At 43.3% G+C, this 25,225-nt stretch overlaps 2 protein-coding genes across 4 annotated transcripts; one reads left to right on the forward strand and one right to left on the reverse strand.

Annotated features, from left to right (window-relative positions):
- Positions 1-1,591: 1,591 nt before the first annotated feature.
- Positions 1,592-19,941, reverse strand: SQLE (squalene epoxidase). 2 transcript variants are annotated; one of them, XM_081918848.1, is made up of 12 exons: positions 19,811-19,941; positions 17,873-18,721; positions 16,664-16,916; positions 15,822-16,002; positions 12,689-12,785; positions 11,252-11,365; positions 9,549-9,720; positions 7,577-7,672; positions 6,798-6,940; positions 5,223-5,319; positions 3,630-3,717; positions 1,592-2,986 (listed from the first exon to the last, which is right to left on the reverse strand). In XM_081918848.1, the coding sequence occupies exons 2-12, from the start codon at positions 18,152-18,154 to the stop codon at positions 2,794-2,796; spliced, it is 1,716 nt and encodes a 571-aa protein (XP_081774974.1). In that variant the 5' UTR covers positions 18,155-18,721; positions 19,811-19,941; the 3' UTR covers positions 1,592-2,793. The 2 variants fall into 2 exon arrangements, with proteins under 2 accessions (XP_081774974.1, XP_081774973.1); XM_081918847.1 differs by lacking the exon at positions 19,811-19,941 and adding an exon at positions 19,047-19,177.
- Positions 19,942-20,068: 127 nt separating this feature from the next.
- Positions 20,069-25,007, forward strand: BBS10 (Bardet-Biedl syndrome 10). 2 transcript variants are annotated; one of them, XM_081918800.1, is made up of 2 exons: positions 20,069-20,290; positions 23,010-25,007. In XM_081918800.1, the coding sequence occupies exons 1-2, from the start codon at positions 20,100-20,102 to the stop codon at positions 24,991-24,993; spliced, it is 2,175 nt and encodes a 724-aa protein (XP_081774926.1). In that variant the 5' UTR covers positions 20,069-20,099; the 3' UTR covers positions 24,994-25,007. The 2 variants fall into 2 exon arrangements, with proteins under 2 accessions (XP_081774926.1, XP_081774927.1); XM_081918801.1 differs by lacking the exon at positions 20,069-20,290 and adding an exon at positions 20,356-20,481.
- Positions 25,008-25,225: the final 218 nt, after the last annotated feature.

Raw genomic sequence — 25,225 nt, forward strand, 5'->3', positions numbered from 1 at the left:
ACTGCTGAGTAAGCATAATTTCACTTTCGGTAGATTGCTCTGAAATGTGTTTTGTAATGACTCTGGTTGTTCCGAACTGTATTCTTTTTATTGCATGAGACATTTCTCAATAAAATCTGCTTATAAAAATTGCACTGTAATTACTGCGAATCACACATATGGGGTTGAAAAACATTGCAAAAGAAATACTTTAGTCACTGGATAGCAAGACACAAAAGTCTATAATTGAACAAGTTAAGCCTTGGACTTCCCAAGAATCTCCATCGTAGCATCATCTTTTTGTATGAGCATTTTATCATAATATTACCATAGTAAAACTATGATAGCCTCAGGCTATCACCTTAGGCAGGGAAAGAGTCACATGAGTGAACGATCTTCCAGATAAAAACTGCATCTACGAAACTAAATGTCACCAAGGAGGTTGACAAACCCTGCCATGCTAGATTTCTCGATGTAGGGGACATTCGTCCCATGGGGAAAACCAGCAAATATGCATAAGATCTCAAGTGGTACAGTTTAGCAAGTTTCCCAGTGCAATTTCTTTTGAGTCGGAATGGCGTCCACACAAGTGCTCATGTTTACACAGGGAAACGTTTGTGTGAACTGCACAAACTACAAATAAAGCTACGGTGGTTGCTAAGCTCACAGAAGTAAAAAAATGTTTTGCTGCGATTTGGGCCGGGGGCCAGGATCACATCTGCTTTTATGTGGAGAACTTGGAATGAGCTGTACCTTGCTTGTCATTCTACAGTGCCAAACTAACACAGGAAAACAAAATCACTTAAAATTTACTTCCCTGTATACTTTTCAAGAGGGACGCGGGTGGCGCTGTGGGTTAAACCACAGAGCCTAGGACTTGCCGATCAGAAGGTCGGCGGTTTGAATCCCCACAACAGGGTGAGCTCCCGTTGCTCTGTCCCTGCTCCTGCCAACCTAGCAGTTCAAAAGCACGTCAAAGTGCAAGTAGATAAATAGGTATCGCTCCGGCGGGAAGGGAAACGGTGTTTCCGTGCGCTGCTCTGGTTTGCCAGAAGTGGCTTAGTCATGATGACCACATGACATGGAAGCTGTATGCCGGCTCCCTTGGCCAATAAAGCAAGATGAACGCCGCAACCCCAGAGTCGGCCACTACTGGACCTAATGGTCAGGGGTCCCTTTACCTTTTATACTTTTCAAGAGTAGAACCAGACAGGCTCTCATTATGTTTCACGGGCATAGAATCTTTGAGGATCAAAAAACAAACTCTTCTGGGATCCCCTACTGTAGTACTGAGGAGCAAACCAAAGTTGCAAGGATACTCTGAGGGAAGCCGCATGCTTTAAACGTATGGAACGGATGTGACCAAAGTTGTATCTCATAGCAACTGAGGAAGCGGGTTTAGAGCTACATAAATGGTTGTGGCAAGGATTTACAGCTCTGTGTTGCGACGCTGCTTTAAATCTCCTATGCTGCCACAGGCCTCCTCAACTATGAAAAGAACCAGAGCCATATCTCCCTCTTCCCCACTAGAATGTTATTTAAATAAAACTTAAGAAAAGGATCCCGGTACTTATACCACAGAACAAAAAAAGTAGACACAGGGACATTTAGCTGAATAAAACACATTAGGATTTTATCTCATCATAGAGGGACATTTCACATAAAAGACAGAAAATGTCAAAGGTACAGATAACATTAGCAGCAAAAAGAAAGAGTTAACTGTTTGAACTACCCCTTGCTTCATTAGCTTTTAATTAACATTAATGGGGCATGCTCAACAATCCATCAACTATCTTCTGCTGGAATCAGCATTTTAGCTTCTGTCCTGAACATTTTTATAGTGGTCCCTGGAAACATCAATCTCTTTTAGAATCTTCATCCGTATAAGGAAATCAAACTTACATATTTTTTTGTATGTGAGTTTGTTATTTTTACATACATACACGCACATATTCATGTCTGTGTGACTAATAACTAAATTATTCAGATTTGTATAGTTCCGGCACAAGAAACCCTTAGGAACTAGCAGTAGTACCAGCAAGGCTGCCTTAGCTAGCACTACACATTATTCATTGTAGGAATCAAACGCCAAGAATGAACCAGCTCCCAAGGAAGCAAACCTGGGCCTGGGCTGCAGGTGACGGTTCAATGCGATTCATTGTTCCTGCATATTGTTTTAAAAAGAAATGCATCCATAAACCTAGCCTAGCTCTCACCCTGATGTGCTAGTGCAGGGCAATTTATTTATTAATTTTCGAGGAAGGGTTGTGTGGAAGAGCATTCGGTCATTCCATTTTTGATCTCCAGTGTAAAGTGATGCAGCCAAGGCACAGGTTTACCTCCACAGTGATAACAATGATTCCTGGCTATCTTGTCTCCTGTATTGGCAGGATCGCATGTGCTACAGAGTTCTGTGTAGCATTTAGCCACGGCCCCAGCAGCCAGAGGGATGGGAAGCTCAACAGGCAGATGGTTATTTGCACTCCCCTGGCTCTGAAGAGCTACGCCCAGAAACAGCAGTAGGAATTACCTCTCCCTCCCCATAGATTGGGCTGATCTTTACTGAAATGTTACCTTCTTGGTTCATGGGATTATACACACTTGGGATCCCCCTTATAGGAAGATCTCACATCCAGAGGCTGGCTCTCTCTATACAAAAAAACACAAAACAAAGCTTGGTCCTTTTCTTGAGAAAGAGAGAGTAAAAGTCTGGTTTTTTGGGGACAGAACTATCCCACATTCACAAGAATGAAGGGTGAGAGGAGAGAAGGGAGTCTACTGTGTTCCTTTTCCTGCGGATTTGTCTTTCCAAATTTAATAGGTGAGGTACTTTATTTCAGAGTATATGAGTGGAAATAAGACGGAGCAAGCCCGGTACAGCACAGCAACGCTGCTGAAGATCGCTCGCGGCTTGGTGATCCAGGACTCGGACTTGAAGCAGAAATACACGGCGTAGAGGGCAACAGCAAAGAAGTGGCCAATCAGGACGACAGGCTTGGGTGATAAGCTGCAGGGAAGGATTAAGGAAATGATGAAAAAGGCGATTCACCTTACGAGCAACGTACTAGATTTTACAAAATACTAATCCGTTGAAATGGTTGGGCAACAAAGTCTCTCGACCCACTTTGGCTCCCAGTACATTTCTGAGAACAATTCAAAGTGTTGGTGCTGACCTTGAAAGCCCTAAATGGCTTCGGCCCAGTATACCTGAAGGAGCGTCTCCACCCCCATCATTCTGCCCAGACTGAGGTCCAGCCCTGAGTGGTGCCCACTCTGTGGAATGCCCTCCCATCAGTTGTCAAGGAAATAAACAACTCTCTGATTTTTAGAAGACATCTGAAGGAAGCCCTGTTTAGGGAAGTTTTTAATGTTTGATATTTTATCGTATTTTTAATATTCTGTTGGGAGCCACCCAGAGTGGCTGGGGAAACCCAGCCGAATGGGCGGGGTATGTAAGTATGTATGTATGTATGTATGTATGTATGTATGTATGTATTTTAGTAGTAGCAGTAGTATTATTTGATCCCCAGTCCCTCTACATCTCACTGGTTAAGTGGACTCATGAAAGGTCTCTTTCACATGGTTTCCAAAGAGAGTCCTGCTCTGAACAACAACCTGAGAAGGATTTTATAAACATTTCTCCAACTTACACAGACAGTAATCCAACTGGGCCGGATACGCACTCGCCACCAAGCTTGAAATAAAGGAAACAGGCTTGCCTTAACTGACGCAGAGAAACTGCAAAAATAAATTAAAAAGAACACTGCTTTACAAGAAGGCACAGAAAATAAGAGTGGAATGAACTACTTAAATGAAGAATAATCTTATAACATACATGGAAACACACACAAGTTTCTAACACCCTGCCCCTCATTTCTTCAGTCTGATATTATGCATTTTTAAATAATCGCCACCACAACAAACTGATGCAGCAACAGTGCCTTATTGTTATTATTTATGCATTTATATACAGCTTAATGTCAAAATACTAATCAGTTTACAAATCCAAAGACCAATTACACAAATTAACACCAATTAACATATAAACATCCATTCTTAAATCACACAATAAAACAATCCCATTAAAACATTCATTAAATTATGCAACGAAACAATCCCATTCCAACAAAACATCAATTAAATTATGAGACTCAGGTGGTGAGATCAACGCAATGCCTGTGTGAACAGGAGTGCTTTCAAAAGCTGCCTGGAAGCCCATACAGGTGGGGTCTCTCGTATTTCACCAGGGGCACTCCAGGAACACTGGTGCTACCAGTGAAAAAACCCACTTCCGTGTCACCACAAGCTAATGATCATTACCATTGCAAGACTGTCATACGTTATGCAAACTATACCCCTGCTAAAAATCTAAGTTTGTACTCTGATGAATGGATCTAGGCTGCACCTGCAATCTACAAAGCATTCATTGAGACTTAACAACTCTGTCAATTAATTTATTAATTTATTAATGTAATTTATTTGCTTTCCAAGCTAGCATAACCTTCCAACGAAATGCTGACAGTTCCACTTAGGTACTGACAGAGAAAGTCAGATGGACAGAGCACATGTTAAGATTGCCATAAGGAGGCTGCTGACATCCCTGTTCTAAATACACCTTTAGGCACCAGGTGAAAATGTTCCTCTTTAACTAGACCAGGCATAGTGAAACTCGGCCCTCCAGATGTTTTGGGGCTACAATTCCCATCATCCCTGACCACTGGTCCTGTTAGCTAGGGACCATGGGAGTTGTCGTTCCAAAACAGCTGGAGGGCTGAGTTTGCTTATGTCTGAACTAGACATTTGGCTGACAGACATCTGGTGCCTTTTTAAATGATTTATTGGAAGGGGGATTATTGGTTTGTTTCTGTTCTTATTTTTATTATATTATATTATGTCTTTTGTGTATTTTATATTGTAATTTTATGTTGTAAACCGCCCAGAGATCTATGGGTATAGGGCAATACACAAATTTAATAAGTAATAATAATAAATGTCACATGTTCAGGGCAGAAATGGCAGTGCAGAAAAGCTTGTTTTCAATGGCAACCCCATGGCTATCAAACAGTGTGCTTCTGCCTTAGGGGTAGATGGATGGATGTTCAAGGTATAAGCTTGCCACAGTGCAGCTACAGTAATATGGAGGTGTTCCATCATGTCAACAGGTCTTGCGTCACTTAAACTGGAGCAAAATAGATTCATGAAGTGTAATTAACTTTGTGTGTACCTTTTTGAAATGCACTTACCATCTGTTCCAGCAAATAATTCATAAAGCGCCTGAGCAAGGACGTTCACGACAAAGGAATGGGACTTTCTTCTTGTCCAGTAAAATGACTTCTTTGCCTGCAGAAGGTAAGGTAAGGTTACTTGCTGGCATTGGGATGCAACATAACATTGCATACGTAATGGGGTTTACCAGTTTCAAGATGGGGGCACTGGCAACTTACTCCACCAAATGACAGAGGAATGGTCTCACTATGAGAAGGGATCTCAAGAGTTTGTCAACAAATTGTTATCAGTACACCTATGGATCTGCTTTATATTGAGTCAGATCATTTGGCTTATTTCTAGTCTGCTCTTACTGAAGGAAGCTCTCCAGGGCAGAATTCTGTCCCATCACTTGCTACCTAACAATCTGAGATGACAGAAATAGAACATGAGACCTTTTCTGTGCAAAGGCTTGTTAGTGCTCTACCATGGAAGCATGGCCTGCTCCCTTTTTGCATTTCCCCACAGATAATGCATAATGCATTTCACATTTTTAAAATGGTGCACATGATTTATGGGTACCTCAGTTGGTTAGAGGGTGGTGCTGATAACGCCAAGGTTGCAGGTTCGGTCCCTGTGTGGGACGGCTGCATATTCCTGCATTGCAGGGGGTTGGACTAGATCAGTGTTTCCCAAACTTGGGTCCCCAGCTGGTCTTGGACTACAACTCCCATCATCCCTAGCTAGCAAGGTCAGTGGTCAGGGATGATGGGACCTGTAGTCTGAAAATAGCTGGAGACCTAACCCTGGACTGGATGGTCCTCAGGTTCCCTTCCAACTCTACAATTCTATGACACCTATTTCATCACCCATCACAAACAATCCCACCATGGTGTGAAAATGTCCAGAAATGTCACATCTCTAAACAGAAATTATAGGAATAGCAGGACCAGGCTTCTCCCAGCAGAATACTTTGTCAGAAACAAAATAGTTTTCTGGCATCTTAAGTATTTATTGCAGCATAAGTTTCCATGTAGTACAGCATGGATCACAAGTTACACGTGATAAGCAGCAGTGAGCTGAGCAAGAATCTTATCAGACCTGTTTGCCAATGTCCTCCAGTCAATTCTCTTAAGTCCATCATTATTCTGTCATGAGTTTGGGGAAGGGGGATGTAGGCTGTATGGAAGATCCTTCTAATTCCTGGATCCAACAAGTGTTAACATATAAGCCAGGCTAGCTTTCCCTAAAGAATCCTGGGGAACTGCAGTTTACCGTTCAGAGAGCTACAGTTCCAAGAAGCCTTGACAAACTATAGTTCCCAGGACTCTTTGGGGAAAGCTAGGTGAGTTAAATTCATGGTGGGGTTGTGACCACAGTCCTCCCTTGAACCTGAAAGTTTGGTGTGCAGGTGATCGGAACTCAATATTTTCTCTAACCTAGAACAGGCAGCAGCTTAAAGTTGCAAAAAAAACCAAAACCCCTTACCTGAACCAAAGCCCCCACCCCAAAAGGAAAAGCCAGAATCATACCCATGCTTTTAAGTTGCTTTGGGTTGCCCTGTGCAAAATAAAGTGACTAATGAATGTAATAAAAGAAAAAGAATAAAATACCTCCAGAATAGCAGAATCCTCATACAGGTCTGGAATGGCCTGCAGCAGGTGTCTCCATATCTTGATGTCATTCAGAACAACAGTCATTCCTCCACCTGTTAGAGGGTGCCTCATGTTGTAAGCGTCACCCAGAAGGAGGACTCCTACGTAAAAAAAGAAGGAAACAACCTCTGAAATCAACCACTGTTGTATAGACGCAGGATCCTGGCATTCATTCTAAACTTTGGCACACTTTGGGGTTGGCAGGTGCCGCTATCTTTCCTAGGAATCTCTAGATTGCTTCATGCCTCTACTGAGTGAAGTGGCATCATCGTAATGGTAAACAGAGTGACAACAATGATTCCAACCCTGCCCTCTAATCCCTGGGGCCGAGACACCATGAAAGGTGCCAGCAAATGGTGCCTGCTGGGTTTCTGGGCATTGAAGGTATAGAAAATAGAAGCATGATTGCACTAAGCACTTAGAGGGGCAGGTGCAGGGGCATTCAGCCCTGAGCTTGAGGTTTACTGCCTCTGTCTTAAAGTCTGAGGAACAACCCCTTTGTTTTCAAAGGCTGAAATCCAAAGAACTATCCCACACCTGAGAGGTTTAGGCTTGTGTTTTGCACCCTATTTGAAAGGGAAAAGTCTTTCCAAAGAAGTTTGGTGATATGGCATTGGTGGATGGGATTCTGTGCTGTTCAAAGCGAGGGGGAACAAAACCCCACTGGGCACGCCCCACCCTTGGATGGGCAGACCCTTAAGCCTTTCAGCTTTCAATTCACTCTTCTGCTCACAGACCTGATTTGTTTACAGGGGACGGAGGTAGAAAGCTTGCTGGCATGGTCCTCATGCGATCATTCTGCACAGCTATTATGAAAGGCTCCTGTAAGTGCGCTGCAAAAACAAAATATGCAAAAGTTCAGTCATTTACAGAACATTCAGTCTTTTCCTCAAGATTCAGAAGAGAGACATCATTAATACCTAGCTCCAACCTGTCCCCCCAAAAGTCATTAGAAAACTGAGACAAGTTGTTAGCTCTCCTACAGAACTCCGGTGACCTAAAGATAAATCCACTCTGGGGGCGCGGGGGGGGGGATCACTTAGAAGTCAATCTGTTGGGATTTCTTTCAAAATTATTGGCACCAACATGAGAAAATATTATGGAAAGTGTAAGGTGTCCTAATGCCAAATACAAGTGAAGTACTGTACATCTCAAAATGCTTGTTAAAACTAGGCTGTTTTGGATAAATAAGGATGTGGATGGAGCAGGAATCTGAGAGCAACAAGCAATACATGTGAAAAGGATCTAGGGGTCTTAGTAGACCATAAGCTTAACATGAGTCAACAGTATGATGCAGCAGCAAAAATAACTAATGCTATTCTAGGCTGCAACAATAGAAGTACAGTCATACCTTGGATCCCGAATGCCTTGTGACTCGAACGTTTTGGCTCCCAAACGCCACAAACCCAGAAGTGAGTGTTCCAGATTGTGAACGTGAACTTCTGCGACTTCTGATTCAGTGCAGGATGCTCCTGCCTTGGTTGTCAAACGTTTTCGGAAGTCAAACTGACTTCTGGAATGAATTCCGTTCGACAATCAAGGTACGACTGAATAGTGTTCAGATCAATTATGGGATGATGGGAGTTGCTGTTCAGCAACATCTGAATGGCCAAATATTCCCCACATCTGATTTATAATTATTATTATCAGTAGTAATAGTAGTAGTAGTAGTAGTAGTAGTAGTAGTAGTGTGTCAGGAATATCTTCTGCACACATCTGACTGAAATGATGGGGTGTTGTTCAAAAGCACATCTGTGAAACCCAGATATTCACTGGCAACTTGAAACACACAGCCTCAATACTGAAGTACAGGGATCTATTCCCAGTACAAAACAGTCAGGTCAGGTAAAGAGACCCACAGCTAAAAAGTTGCAGTTTGCCACTGACAGAGCAAAGACATTTTTAACAGGTGAAGGTGAAACTCCACCAGACTCTTGCCCAAGAAAAAAATCCTTCCTGGTTCTGAAGAGACCCTTGCTGTAAAAAGCAAAACCAGCCTTTCAAGTTTTCTTCACAAACATACACCTTTTCAAATTACCATTTCTAGTCCCACAGCCTGCTCAATTCCCATCTCATTCCCTCAGGGGCTCACTGCTCCAGGTACCCAAAGGTGCCCTAAGGAACTCCCAAACTGAGACGGCACAACTTGAGGCCACCCACCAGCAACACCTACCCTAGGAAAATGCCACATTTCCAGTATATCAGCTGGGGGAAACTGTTGTGCAAGATTTCCCTGAAGTCATTATAAGGAGGAAGACAGCAATGCCCTCATGACCGTAACAATGAACTGGTCAAATGTGGCTTTACACCAGCTATTTATCCTTGTGAATGTGTGACCACTGAGGGTAAGTGACGAAGAAACTTGAGACTATGCCCCTGTGCCTCTATGAAATCAGGCATACTTCAGGCATGCCCAATTCCAAGTCCATCATTGACCATGGACAGGATGTAAAAGGCTACCAACATAGGCACTTACACTGCAAAGGGCTATTTTCCACCATCCTCTCCCAGTCACAGCTACCTTTCAACCAAGTCTAGAAACATGAATATTTGCAAAAGATAATGCTCCTTGAAGCTTCAACTCTGAGTTCATGTTAATCACAGTTTAGACATTTAAAGTTTATTTCTTCAATGACGAGGCAATTCTGCATCAAATGAGAGTTGATGGTTTCTTTCACAGTATTGACAACCTGTGCACATAATGCTTACCAGGTAGTTGTGGATAAATCCGTTCAACCATGTATTCTTTAAGGTTCTTTGGCATTTCACCTCGAATGTCAACAAGGACTCTGGTTTCATTAGAAGAAATCTGGTAGAAAAGTACTGGACTAGGATTACCCAGAACAATTTCAGAATGGTTGGCTTTAAACTGAGGTGAATCCTTTAAAGTGAAAGAAAGAGAAAAAGTTATGAAAAGTGTCTTCCGACTTACATTTACCAATACATCCCTGGTTGGCCATGAATTCACTGGCCAGTTTTCAACAAACTACTAGTACAGATGCTCATTTCCCAATCTGTAAAATGTTAGCAACAGTGACCACATTTGGACAACCATTCCTCAGCTTGTACGATCCTGGTGCCCTCATAAAAGGTAAAGGTACCCCTGCCCGTACGGGCCAGTCTTGACAGACTCTAGGGTTGTGCGCTCATCTCACTCTAGAGGCCGGGAGCCAGCGCTGTCCGCAGACACTTGCGGGTCACGTGGCCAGCGTGACGAAGTGGCTCCGGCAAACCGGCACCAGAGCAGCACACGGAACGCCGTTTACCTTCCCGCTATAAAGCGGTACCTATTTATCTACTTGCACTTAAGGGTGCTTTCGAACTGCTAGGTGGGCAGGAGCTGGGACCGAATGACGGGAGTTCACCCCGCCACGGGGATTCGAACCGCCGACCATGCGATCGGCAAGTCCTAGGCGCTGAGGTTTTACCCACAGTGCCACCCGCAGCCCTCATACATTTAACTAATTTCTCCCTTTGCACAAGTCAGAAAAGAAACAAGGAAGTCTTCAGTTAGCTATCATTTCTTGTTCCATACAAAGTGAGAAACCATAGTTAACAGAATCTTCTTCTTGGCGATCACTCGTGGCACACAAACACAGTTTTAGCGGTGTATCCGTAGATGGCTGTGAAGGCCATGGTCTGATTTTGGCTTTATATCCTGGCTTGTACCAAAAGTATTAATCTAGAGTTTCTTGTTTCTGACAGAGAAGGAAACAAGAGTTAAATGAATCCTTCCCAGCTTGTTCACTTGCTTGTGTGAAGGGTCAAGTGAAGTGGCTGAGTGCTATTTATACACTGGCTTACTAAACTACGATTCTCCGGTCATGGTCAATAACTAACATCAGAAGCTGTTGTGAAGATGGATGAAATATGGATTGATAATGACAGGATTTAATAACGACAGAGGTATGACAACATTAGCAATTTAAATGGGACAACTTTGAAACATGCACCTTGATCACTGTAACATTTCCTCTTTAAGCATCCATGCCTAGCCCCAAATACAGCAGCCAATGAGGTTCACAGCAAGGTCAAGCACCAAAAGAGCAGACAATATGCAAAGGAATTGGGTGGAAGATCCGGAGAAGAACTGGGTGCTGGGGTTGAGACAGGCTGCTTTAGATTTCCCAGCAGCGCACCCAAGGGAAGCCTACGTGTTCCGTTGGGCCTGCCCTCTGGGAAAGGCCTGCCTCCCAGCCCACCTGCTATTGGTCGATTCTGCAGGCAGGCTTGAATCTGAAGCCCTGGCCAGCAAGGCAAGCAGCTATGCCTCCCCACTGGCCGTGTTATCTGAAGCCCCACACCCAGGATTCAACCCTGGTTTACAATGATGGCCCACAATGCCACCACACTATAGATGCTAAGCAGACTAACTGTAAGCTTAGTTGTTGTTTTTAAAAAGTAACACTTACTTTCAAAATCAACCCCACAAAATGAGATGGAACTCTAACTTTGTTGGAGATAAGTTGTTTTCTAAACTTGGAAAAGACACCATCAGCAATAACAGTAAGGGGTGCACGGAGCTCCTGCAATGGGGAAGGAGGAAAGAAAAAGCGATAAACATGATAAATAGTGTCATATAGTACAGTAACCCCTTAAGCCAGTCTATATTCACAGAAGTTTCATTCTCATTTGAAAGTTTGTCAGAGTTCTCAAAAGGAAATTGCACCATATCTCTGAGCAGCAGCTTGTGATGCTCTTCCTTAACATCAATAACACACACAGTTAAAACAATTGCATATATAAAAACAATTTAAAAAACAGTTATAAATATAAATATATATATATAAATATAAACAGTTATAAATATAAAAAATAGAGCAGCAGCACATATATAAAATCAATTTCAATTCAGGACAGATGCCAACTGGGATAAAGATTTTAGAAGGCTTTTTGAAAGAGGAACACCATTAGCAGGCACTGAAAACGACACCTGTCTGATCTGCAATGGGAGGGAGTTCCAAAGGATAGTGTTTGTTGCCTTACCAAAGGCCTGATTCTGAAATAATATGCAACAGCCCACCAGACTGGGTGGTATTTGCAGAAGACCCTCTCCTGCAGAATGCAACGATTGATTTAATGTATAGAAGATGATATGAACTTTTAGGTATGCTTAGCATACTGTATATCTAAAGGTAAAAAGGTAAAGGACCCCTGAATGGTTAAGTCCAGTCAAAGGCGACTATGGGGTTGCAGCGCTCATCTCGCTTTCAGGCCAAGGGAGCCGGCGTTTGTCCACAGACAGCTTTCCAGATCATGTGGCAAGCACCGTGATGGAAACCAGAGTGCACGGAAACAGCGTTTACCTTCCTGCCACAGTGGTACCTATTTATCTACTTGCACTGGCATGCTTTCAAACTGCTAGGTTGGAAGGAGCTGGGACAGAGCAACAGGAGCTCACTCCGTCACAGGGCTTCAAACCGCCGACCTTCTGATCGGCAAGCCCAAGAGGCTCAGTGGTTTTGACCACAGCGCCACCCACGTAGCATATATTTATTGAGGCAGCAGTCAAACTATGTTTTTTTCTTTCTGCTTTGGCCCTTAAGAAATAACCTTATGACTTTGAAGGGCAATGCTACAAAACATAATTTTCCTGTAAATATACTTTGTAGTCTGTAGACTAGATATGTATTTATGCCATGGGAGGAGAGGACTGAAAACAGAAAACAGATAAATAGTAATAATACTGTCATATAATTTGGCCCTGTGTTTTTAACCACGCTCATTGTGCTAATTTACCTGTTGGGTTACCTTAATTGTTTCCTGCTTTAATTTGACAGAGAATTACTGTGCACCAAAACAACCTAGAATATTTTCCTGTAAAAATATATATGTCTATTGAGCCTCACCTTTGTAGCACCAGTTTCTTTATCTTTGAACAAAATTCCAACAATACGTTCATCTTCTTCAAGCAGCTGAGTCACTGTTCCTTCAATGAATTTTGTACTGGAAGAAAGCAGTTTGTTTATTTGTTTTAATGCACACAATATCCATGGTTCATATTCCATAATACAGTAAGTTAAGCACATTTCCATCTAAAATATACCCTACTAACTTTAATAGGTAGAACCATTCCCCTGAACAGAACCAACTGCACAGGTTGTCTTCCTACTCCTGGGGAGAAAATAGACCCGTATTTAAACAATGGCCTTAAACCAGGGGCAGGCAACCTAAGGCCCGGGGGCCGGATCTGGCCCAATCACCTTCTCAATCCGGCCCGCAGATGGTCCAGGAATCAGCGTGTTTTTACATGAGTAGAATGTGTCCTTTTATTTAAAATGCATCTCTGGGTTGTTTGTGGGACATAGGAATTCATTCATTCCCCCCCCCCCCGCCAAAAAAAAGTATAGTCTGGCCCACCACATGGTCTGAGGGACGGTGGACCGGCCCACGGCTGAAAAAGGTTGCTGACCCCTGCCTTAAACCATGGTACAATTGTGAACAAGCTTCTCCCATACCTCATAGATCTCTTGCAGCTTCTTCTTGCCTGCATGGAACCTGCATGGCTCAAACAAGCCATGCTATGATTTGCCATGTTGTCTGAACCAGGACTGTGGCTTGCATGAGCAGTTGGCAAGAAATTAACCAAACTTTTCTTATAAACCAATTGGATATCACCCCATGAGAGAGCTGTGGGACGCAGTTAATGATAAGCCCTAGTTTACCTTAAACCATTCTTTAATTTTCTTCAAAAAAAAAAAAGCAAGAACTGACTAAGATAGAAAATAAAATCACATTATAACACTAAAAACAAAAAACAAATTTAATAGCAGAATAAGCAACCATATCATTAAAATTAAAGCAACAGCAGATCAAACTAAGGGGTATTCTAGTCTCAATACATGAGGAGGAGAGAAGAAAAAACATTATAGCAGCCCACATCAGGTCAAAATTTGCTCAGTGCTGGAGTTAGGCAGGCCTGCCCAGGAAAGGCATTCCACAGGACAGGTATCACAACTGAGAAAGCCCTGCCCTATTCAGCTGGCAAGAGGTACCTGGTGAGAGCTTCAGAAGTAGGACAAACATCATGGAAAATGTCAGTCATCTCTAGGCAAGCTATTTAGAACTTTAAAAGGCAAGAATCAGCAACCAATTGATCATGGAAACAAATACATAGCCAGTGCAGACTGAATATAACTGGCATGGTTATGTTCTAGCTACCTTCCTCTAGGCAAGAATCTGGCAGCAGCAGTTTAAACTAAATGAAGTCTCTGAACACTACTCAACAGTAGTCCCACACAGAATGCATTGCAATAATACAGCATGGAAGTTATTAGAACACAAATGGCTGTGGCTATCTAGCGTAGTGACTATTAGAAATGCATTATTTCATACTATGGATTTGTTATGCAGCACACATGCCAATAAGGTTGGCCACCACTGAGCCACAGGATCTGATATATTCTCTCCTGATCCTTTCTGCAATACTGACTCAGGAAATCTTGCCAATAGCCAATCCAAAGGATTGAACAGTTCATGATTCAATATATGTGCTGTGGGTGTGAAGATAGGTGGGGTATATAAAACTGAATACTCATCACAATGATTATCCCTTCTCATAAATATATTTTAAGGGTGAAAGATTACTTTAAAATGAGTTTTTAATCTGATATTTTTAGGGCTGCATGTGCTGTATTTCTAATTTCTCTCTCTTCACTAAAAAGCAGATGCAGAGAGGATTGAGACGGGGCTGAAATATGGAAATAAGAGGATTAACTCTTTAACTCTGCACCATGGTCCTGATCAAAATTCCATCCCATCCACCCAAAGCTATGAGCCATTAAAAGGGAAAGAGAAGCATAACATGAGAAAGCCTGTATACATTCTCATACAGAGCTAATGGCAGCCCCATGAGTCATCTGCATCAGGGCGTCAATACAGAAGAAAGAGTTGAACCCTTTTCCTCTTGCCATAGCTCTGATCTAAATCACTTCCTGCAGCTCCTGTTAGCAATTAGAACAAAGAATACATCATGTATAATTTGACCCTGGTACAGTAAAATCAAACCAGGACATTTTGCAAATTAGTGGAAATGCAACTTTCAAGCAGCTGTTCTGTTCAAGTGGGAGGGAGCTACGTGAACTAACCATACCTATTTGGATACATATATATATATAGTTTCCATTTTGCTTCAAGGAGGGAAAACACCTCAGTTCCCAGTTCCCTGGTGTCGCTGTTACACAACCAGAGACGGTATCTAGTTGCACCTCTACTTGCATAAATATACTGATGCCCAGTTACTCAACAGACTCTGGGCTGGTTACAATCAATTTTAAAAACTAGAAACACTATTAAATAAAGTAGTTTTCTAAGCAATTCAGACTTCAAAGGAAGCTTAACCATGGTTTAGAATAGGAGCAGGGAACTCTGGCCCTGCTTGTTATTCTCTTATAACCTTTAAATACTGGTCATGCTGACTGAGGCTGATAGGAATTGTAGTCCAGCAATACCTGGAAGACCATAGGTTCCTCCTTCCTGATTTAGAATATTGCCTGAATTGATAAACCATAGTTTGCAATTGGCTAGAAAGTGAGAACTGGAAAATATAGCTTTAAATTTCAATCAAAATGCTTGCTGTGATATTATTTTTTTAAATTATTCGGTAGGTGCTGGAAGTTGAGTAGGGAGGGTGCCTATCTGACCTCAAGTGGAAGTTCCAGTTTATTTTCTTTCAAGTGCCCAAAATGACTAAAGGTAAGCATGCCTGTTTGGGTGGTGCAGTAAAACATGTCTGTGGCTGAGTTGATTTGAGGAATTACTCGCACAACTGTATAAACACCAATGCACTGCTGATGGCTGGGATGCTACTTCCAGTTGATATCAGACCACAAAGGTGTTATTCAAGTGATATAAAAGGAAAAACAAAATAAACAAAAAATAAAAAAATAATTCAACAAGATGGAAGGATGCACTTAGTACATCAGTCAGGCCTAGAACTGCTCATTCAGTAGATGCCTTATTATTTTAAGTTGCCATTCTTACTTGGGTTCTGCCATAGCTGTCCTTCGGAGACCCATAATGAAACGCCCATGATGAAACGCTATTCCACTCTGTATCTGGCCATCCGTTTTGGCAGGGAAAGGAATTTCAACTTCTGATTTAGTTTCTAGGTCATGAAGTACATAGCCGTTTATTGCGTGAGCATCAATCCCTTCCACAACCTCTGCAAAATAAATGTCAATACATTAGGGAAAGTGCAGAGTTGAGGGCAGTATATGAGAAGGATACATATCAAGTTGCCTCAAGAACATACATTTAGATCAAGTATTTATTATGTTATACGCACTAGGAATATGCAATGGAAATTCTCCCCAACCATGAAAAGATACTTTGAACATTCTTCAGAATCTTAGAATCTAAGAATTTAAGCTGAATTCAGCCAATAAACCATGTATTATGTCCTTCTAGATGTTCAACAACTACCCTGTTTTCTACAGTCCCTGATAAGCAGCAAAAACAAGGGGTTTACCGAGTCCCTGGTAGGTCATATATGAATCATATATGGCTTCATTCAGTTTCATAGGTCTCATGTACATTACTGACAGAATTAAACAATAGTGACAGAGGGATTTTGTAATGTGGAAAGAAATGGAAACTCGTGCACCCCCACTCCTGTCAGAAGTCACCCCAAATCAAGGAGAGGCTAGATTCTAATTTCAGCCTATAGGCCAACATATATAGAGATGGTTTTTTTTTTGGTATTATCATATTATAAAAGGCATAGATGGAAGGCAAGGATCAGGCTACCCAGCAAATTAAATAAACAAAGTGGGGCAACAAGCACATCAGAACAATGAGACAGGATTTGTGATTTGCTAACATACCTCCCAGTCCCAGGTCTTTCAGAGCATTGTATCCCCCTGGTTGCAGCAGTTCTCCAACTATCCTGTCAGGTTCCTTGAGATCCCTCTCAATTACTGTCACTTTTCTTCCATCCCTTGCCAGTACTGCTGCCAAAGCAGAGCCAAGCACACCGGATCCCACAATGATAACTTCTGGATCACACGGAGGGGTGAGATTTGAACCCGTAGTTGTCTCAATTGTGCTCTCAGGTGAGGCACCAACTTCCCTTCTATCCTGCGTAAAGATGAAGCCATAAGCAAAGCAAAACAAATGCATTTTAAGCTATTGTGATTACCATTTACTTCAAGGACTTGGGCTGACAAATGTCACAAAAGCACAGCATATTGAGGGAGAGAATTCTGTACATGATTTATACATAGAGGAACTTGAGCTACATATAATGCTCTTGGATGAAACTGATTATCTTCACTCATTCCAGTACAAGTTCAGGTTCTGTGACAGAATCAGCCTTGGGTGACCCGGTGGATTATCTTCTTTAGGAAAGGAATGGAGAAATGAGAACTTGCTGATTCCCCTGGCTCTCTCAGCGACTTTTGATATGGATGGCCACAGTATCTTCCTGGACCACTCCTGGATGACCTCAATGAATTGGCTACAATCATTAACATACCAAGTCCCATTGAACATACAGTAGTAGGAATTACCATAGTGCCAAGAAACCATGCACAGAATTGCACTTACCGTTCATTTACATTATGTGCTCCTCAAAATGGCAAGGAAGGATGTTGTTTCTTACCTACATATGCTAGATATAGGACAGATACCCTCTCCCTAGCAAGCCAAGAGGGGGAGGGGAATCTGAAATCCTAGGAACGTATTACGAAGGAGCTAATGTTTGAGAATTTCAAATAACTGTTATTAAAATCTCTTATCAAGCTACATAGTTCTGAGTGTTGAGCTTCATTGAATACAAAACCTATGGAAGCTGTTGCAATTTCCCAAAAACTGAACATTCTAGATCCCTCTCCCCCAGTTTGGGAAGTGCTGGCTTAAGTAGATTTCCATCACCGTTCAGGAACACAAACCTGCAATCTGATTTTCAAAAAGAAATTCCCCCTTCAGAAATCCCCAGTATTAAAAACAAATTTATCTGAAAGGTGCAAGATGATTGTTTTAAAACATAGGAAAGAGATCTCAGTCCTGGGTTGTCATGTTAAGAGCCAACATACCTCTTTGGATTTCGGTTTCAACACCTTTGGGGAGCCTGCGTGGAATTTAGTCCAGAAAAAACCAAGGAGAGGCACAGCGGCAAGAAAATTAGAGAGCATTCCACAATGGGGTTGCCTGTGCTTCTGTTGCTTTAGTCCCCATGTCCGGTACCGATAGGACAGCAGCAAACCAATAGAGAACACCAGCATGGAAATCAGGACCTCCTTGTTGGCATAATTCAGCAAATCTCCACATTTCTTATAGACATAGATGAAAGAGGCAATGCCCAGAAAAGTCCACATTGTGGAAGAAGGGTGTGCTCTCTCACAATCACTGCTGGATTCCCTTTTCGAGCTTGATTCTGAATAAAGTTCCTTGAACAGGGCTACACAAACACACACCCCGTACAAACTGTGTTACGAAATTACAAAGATCCTCATTTCAAACCAGAGGAGGAGAATTAAAAAACTGCACTACAAATCCAAAAAGGTAAAAAAGAAAAATGCCAAGAAATTTAATACAAAACCTCTGTGGTCACGAAAAGCAGTTATTCGGCTTAGGCACCAGGCATGAAAACATAGTGGATTTGCAGCTCCACCTATCGCCACCCGCTATCAACATGTCCCTAGAAAAGGCATCGTTCATTTAAATTTCTTCAGCCATCTGCTGGTTTCTGCCAGGACACGTATTTTAAGGCTCTTGACCCTTCAGTCAGCAGGAATAACTAAACAAACAAACAAACACCCGGGAAGGTATTGCGTGTGTTTTAAAAATGCAAAATGTCACAATCCAACAAGGGAATCTGAAGAGTATCTCCGGGTCCTGTGCTCCTTTCCCTCCTGCTCCTTCGTAAGCGATTCTCGCTTCACCTGTGAACGAAAACCAAAAAGTTACTAAAGCGAGAGAAAGAAAGCGTGCCAGCCACCGCCATCCCTGCCAAAGTGGCTGGTGAGCTTTGCAGGTGGCACACCTGGTTGGCAGGAGAGCATACCATCCTTGATAAAGGTGTGGAAATTTAATTCACAAGAACGAAGAACTGAAATGCATACATAAAAATAAGATAAATGTGAGGGCTGCTCCTCTTTCCCTCAGCGACCCTGACAGGATTTTTCTGACAGGAAAAGGGCTGCTTCCTTTAGTCTAGTCCTGTGGATGGCGGAGCTGTGGCGCCCTCAGCTCCTCCGGGAAAGAGACCTGGGCTGTTGGTCCTGTTTGATGGCCTCTCCTCCTCCACCCCCTCAGGGAAATGGCTCGCCTATCGTCTCCGCACGGTCACCCGCCTCCGCCCTCGCCGTGCAAAAGGAGCGCTTGGCGACTGAGGATGCTCTGAGCAGGTGAGGGGAGCGGAGGGAGGCGGGAGGGAGGCCGCGGGAGAAGAGGGCGGGGTTATGCTAATAGCCGGCTACCGGCTCAACTCCTGCCTTCGCCTCGCGCTTTCCACGGCCCAGCCCCTCTTGACCAATCCGCCGCGCTAAGACGAGATGGTGCTATGGCGCTCGGGCCAATGGGAAGCGGCGGAGGGCGGGGTTTAGCGTCCCGCCGGAGCCTAGTGCGATGTGACGTAGCGCGCGAGAGGTTCGGCGTTCGCGGATAGGCGGAGAGAGGAAAGAGAGGTGGGAGGGGGGAATGAGGTGTTTGCCGTTGCCATGGAGCCGAATAGGGAGATCGAAGCTGGACAGCGTCCCTAGCTGAGACGGAAAGTGTGGGTAAGAGATTCAACGGGCGTCTGGGAAAGGCTTCAGGGTGCTTAATGCGCATGTGTTTGGAGCATGCGCAGTGCGGAAGAGTGGGCTTCCTGCCCTCTCGCTGGCACTGCGGTGGCAACGCTGAGGGGAACGTGCCTGAGGAACTGAAGAGGGGAGGGTGTGCGCCGCATGGCAGAATAAAGAGTGCTTTGTTTTTTACATTTAAGTCACGGCCTGTGCTCCTGAGCATGTACAGAGTTCCCTTTGCCTCACCGCCACAGAATAACTCGCAGACCATTCGGGACTGAGGAGAAGGAAGAAACTACCACGGCCGGGCATAGTTCTGTAGCCCAGTACCACTTGGTTCCTCGCTTTTAAAATACGTAAAAGATGAGGGGCAGAATAAAAACTAACGGACGGTGAAGCTTTTAAATAACGATGAAGAGGCGGGGCCGTGCTGCTCAACCAATCGCAAGGCCGCGCGAGGAGCGCCTGACGTCACGGCGTCGCCGAGAGGACGCCGAACGACCGCGCGCCCTCCTTGGGCCGAGGTTCCGTTGCCATGGCGACCGCGCGGCGCTTGGGACCGGGCCGGCTGGCGCAGGAGGCCGCCGCGCTCGCTGCCGTCGTCCGGGGCTCCGTGGGGCCTCGAGGAGGGCACGTGCTGCTCACCCGCCCCACGGGGGAAGTACTGCTCTCCAGGGACGGGCGGCGCGTGCTGGAGGCCTTGAACGTAGAGTCGCCCACGGCCCGGTAATCGACGGTCCCCGCTCCGCCCTTCCTCCTCCTCACGAGCAGTTCCGTGGTCTAGGCCGCGTCGTCCGCGTGAAGGACTCGGGCGGGCCCCCTCTCAGGGGTTTCGGGGAGGGCCATGGGTTTAGCCAGGGAGACGGCTGCCCCGCCTAAATCAAGGAAATAAAGGAAAAATACTTAAAATAGAAATGGTAAAAAGGTTTTGACAGGTTTTCTGAGCGCTTGGTGGTGTCAAAGAAAAAATAAACTGTGGTTTAGACGTTGCATTCCGAGTCTGGTAGACAGATCCAGACACGGGATGGTGACAGCTGGGTGTCCTGCCCCCCCCCCCAAAATAAATCCAGGCTACACCCAGGGGGAGGGGGAGACAGTGTGGACTGCAAATTTTCCACATCGACCACCTCACCTGCTTTTAAGGTTTTCGTTTTAATTTTTAGCACTTCAGAAGATGCTGCTCAGGGATCTCCCGTGCCCTGTCTAGCATTGCTCCTCAGCATATCGTTGTGAAATTTGGCTCTGTCTCACCACGACTTGCAACTTAGGTGCGCATACTGTTATTATTAGTAGCCGGCCAACTCATGAAAGCAATGAACAGGGTGGTGATACAATTACTACTTCAATCAACACAAGATTTTATTTATATTCATTTTTTCATGTTGATTTATTTTATTTCTTTTGGTTTTTCAAATGACAGTTTTACAATCACATACCCAACATACAACATAAACAGAAGATTCCAAAGAATCACCTGAACTTCACTCCTCCCCTTTGTGGGTCCTATTGTTAGTCTTTTCCTCCTGCATCTTTTCTAATAATCCAAATCTTTTACATCTCCATTATATCCAAAAATTCACCATTAAACTACAAGCGTTCTTCCAATCCTACTAACAATTTTAACTGTTTACAATGGTTTTTAAGATAAATTATAAATTTTCCTTGACACGAGTTCTTATTACCAAGGCAACTATCTGTAAACAAACAATAAATGTCCATAAAATGGCAAAAGTAGTTTCTTTCCCAAATAGGTTTTATCTTAAACAGTAGCAAACGTGGTAAATAAAGAGTTCACTTGTAAAACAGTGCTCATTTCTTCTCTTTCCAAAATAGATTTTATCTTGAACCATTGCGTAATAGAGAGTCCACTTGTGATATATCAGTGGTTCAGTGCTTCAATGTCGTTCCATAATCCAACATTTCATCACTAAAGCGCTTAGTTATCGAGTTTTGTAATAAATAATATGCAAGAAAAGATGGTATGTAAACAACTTAAATTAGGGGTGTATCTGTCCCCATCTGCATGCTTCCATTGGGAGGAGCATTGTCCTTCAGTTTGTTAAACCTTCTCCTTTCCAGCTGGATACTGGTGCCCCTGTGACTGCCCTTCACCCTAAGATCCCAGGGTAGGTTACACCAATTGAAATCTAATGCTAAAAACAGCTTACAATCGTAGAAATAAGGTGGGCCCTAAAAATGTACATCTCAAGTGTCAAAGGGGTATCCTTGATGGCTGCTCCCATTCATATAGCTCAGAGGGCCATAATCTATGACTTCCCTCACAAAGGCATCATTTATTTCAATTGTTATCATCCCATGTTTATCATGGTCAAAAACACAAGTCACATGCCCATCCACCTTATCTCCTAGACTGAAAGGCAGCATTTTCTCATAGGGGGGTTTCTCGAGACCCTTAATCGCTTTGGCTGGTGTTTAGTGCACATTTTCCAACAACGTCCTTTTTAAGGCATAGTGAACATAGAAACCATGACCTCCACACTGAGGCAGTTTCACAGAAATATTGCCCCCCTCAGAGCCTCATAGTTGCCCGTGGCCCATGTATGGAATCTGCCCACAACCGTTGTGTTTTTAATGTCTTAGTACAGATAACTCGCATCTCAGGAAGGTTGTTATGTATGATGTTTCGTTGTGTTTTTATTGGAAGGTGCTCAGTCACAATCTGGGTGGGTGGAATAAATAAATAAAAATGGAAACCCTCTGTTCCCCACTTTCCATTTATTTATTTCCTGCACACCCAGCTGGTTTTCCTTGTTTCAGGCTCTAGGAAGGTCCATGGGAGGGCCCTGGGAATCTCCCAGAGCCTTCTCCCAGAGGCTGGTAAGCAACGAAGCACCTTAATAGGTTCTGGGAAGGATGTGTGGGAGCTCTCAAAGTGTCCCAGAGGCCCATAAGAAAGGCTGTGCCCTGCTTACCAAAGTCTGGGAATGTTGAGTGAGGGCCCTGGGAGCTAGACCCTCTTCCCACCTTCCCAAAGCCCAGTAAGCAGCCCCCTGACTTTGCACAATTTTGCGTTTAAAATCAGATCCCTGGAACCAAACTCTCACTTAGGTTGCAAGTTACTTGTATATTGGGATCTTACATAGAAACTGTCTGTATTTTTGTTTTTCTGCTGTAGACTTGTAGAAAAGAAATAATTCATTTAGAGATCTTTCAAATATAGTAAGTTCGCAGTCTACGCAGGGTTTACATTCCAGGGATCACGCCTAAAGCCAAAATCATGTATAGTCAAAACACATTGGGTTCAGTCTTGGGTTGGATTGCCAAAGTCATTTTTCCTGGAATTCCACCCCCTTTCTGCTCATATGTATGTATGTATGTATGTATGTATGTATTGTCATGCACATAGAGCTGAATGTGCACAAGTTAAATGCACATAAGTTGTGGGCTTGCTTTAAACCATTTGTTTCTCTTTGGCTTTTAACAGAATGATGATTTCATGCATTTCCGCACACTGCAATTTGACTGGGGATGGTGCTAAAACGTTCATCGTAATTCTCTCCATTTTACTTCAAGAACTTGAAAAACTTGTTAAAGGAGGTAGTCCTTCCTGTTATGAGAAGATCCAAGGAAGAGAGAATTGTAAAGAAAAATTTTACAGACTGAAACAAGTTTCCCAGCTTCTTATAATGATCCAGATGGACATTCTAGATTACATAGTGACAAGAGACCTTGAAAAGCATTTTCATTCAGTATTTTCCGTTTCTGATGAAGAAATAAGTATGAGCACAATGGGGTTGGTACTGGAAGCTTATTTTTCTGGGAAAGTGGGAATCAATAGACAAAAATTTCTTTCCCAGTTAAGCTGTGATTTCTACTTCAGAGTTACTGCTGGTAAAAATAGGAGTGAAGTCCTGTGCTTTGTGGATGACTGTTTTGCCGAGTTGCATACTACTGTGACAGGCCTCCCTGTTTCAAGTTCAAGAATCCTAGATGGGCTTATTCTTCACAGAGACTTTGCTGTGTACTGTCCTGCAGACGGTGACAAAAGAGTTCTAGTTATAACAGAACCTATCCAGCCTGCTTATTCTGACTTGGGTACTGAAGTTGTCATAACTGCTGAAAATCAACATGGGGCATCTAAAACCTGGATTACAAAAAGAACAGAAGCTGTTCTAAAGCACATGCGGGACAATGACATCAAGGTTTTATTGTCAAGTGTAAAACAACAGGAAGCTGTTCATAACTACGCAAAAAGCAGTGGCATATCTATTGTAGAGTGCCTGTCCCCAGAGGAGATATCTCTTATCTACAGGATCACAAATACTTCACCTTTTAAGCCATCTTTGGACAATATTCACACTGAAATCACAGGAGCCGCTGTTGCAAAATTTTGCCAGCCATTGCACCTTGGCGCCAAAAGATTTGTCCATATAGACTTTGAAAGGACGTGTGCCCTTCAGCTCCACTGTGTAATTCTCTGTGGGCCAGTGCATGGGGTTACTGAGCAACATGCCTGTGCTTTTCATGGCGCATTCAAAATGTTGCGGCAGATGTTTACGGTTGTTTGTCTGACTGAGCAAAACCTCTCCGAAACACTGCATAATAGTCAGCAGTGTTCTGATGCACAGCAGCATTTTGTAGAGAAGCACACTGGCTGCGGTGAAGTTCACGCTTGTGCCAAGCAGCCAAGACCTTGTGGGTTTGAAATGGAAGAGGACTCTGTTGTTTCTGCTTCATCGGTAGACAGAGAGTTGGCCCGTTCATCCATTCATCTGCCTAACTCGTGGGGCGTAGATTTGGCGCATGATGCCATGTGCTCAGAACTATATGAATGTGAACGTGATTCAGTTGACTTGCAAAAGGTGTCTCAGAAATGCAATCATCCAAAAGGAATATTGAGAATGGACGGGAATGAATCACTTGCAGAAAATCAGCTTGCTCCTACCAGAGCAGAGAGAAGCATCAGTTCCAGAAATGTGAATCTGCAACACACTGAGGACAGTTGTACTAGGCAAGGCTGTGGCGTTAAAGAAGCGGATAATATCAGAAGCCATATTCAGAGTAATTCCAGCTCTTACATAAAGGAGGGATCAGTTTTGCCAGTCGGTGGGATATTCGAGATACTGTTACATTACTACCTGTCCTGCTATGCAAAGCGGTGCCAGTCAGCAAACGTATCCATTCTTTGTGCTGTAATTGCTGATGCATTGCTCAGTGTTCCAAAAACCCTCTGTAGGGCACAGAAAAGGGATGCTTTTCCTCAGCTCTATCTTGAAGTTACCAGCGCTGTCAGAAATAATCAACCGCTTCTGCCAAATCAAGAAAGGTTAGAATCAGTGTCCTGTAAGTACCAATTAGTGGCTTCCATTCTTCAATGTGCAGCTAGGCTTTTAAGTATTGATCTTATTGTTGGCATTAAGAGGTTACCTCAGAAGACCGAAGAAAGCGATTCAGAAGCTGATTTGTGAATAAAGGGTTTTTGTATGCAGGACTGTTCAGATCCTAACAGAAAGGGGGGAGAGGGGACATTGGCTGCAAATTTTCTTAAATCCCATAATGTATTTCTGGCCGATAGATTGGATATAGATTTAAACAAGGAATTGTGACACATTGAGGCTGCAATTCTAAAGTCACCTATCTAGGAGTAATTGAATTTGTTGGGACTTACTTGAGGGATAGGTGCCCCAATCCAAATTTTAG

The sequence above is a fragment of the Podarcis melisellensis genome, assembly GCF_964234715.1.
Source record: "Podarcis melisellensis genome assembly, chromosome: 7".
Lineage (NCBI taxonomy): Eukaryota > Metazoa > Chordata > Lepidosauria > Squamata > Lacertidae > Podarcis > Podarcis melisellensis.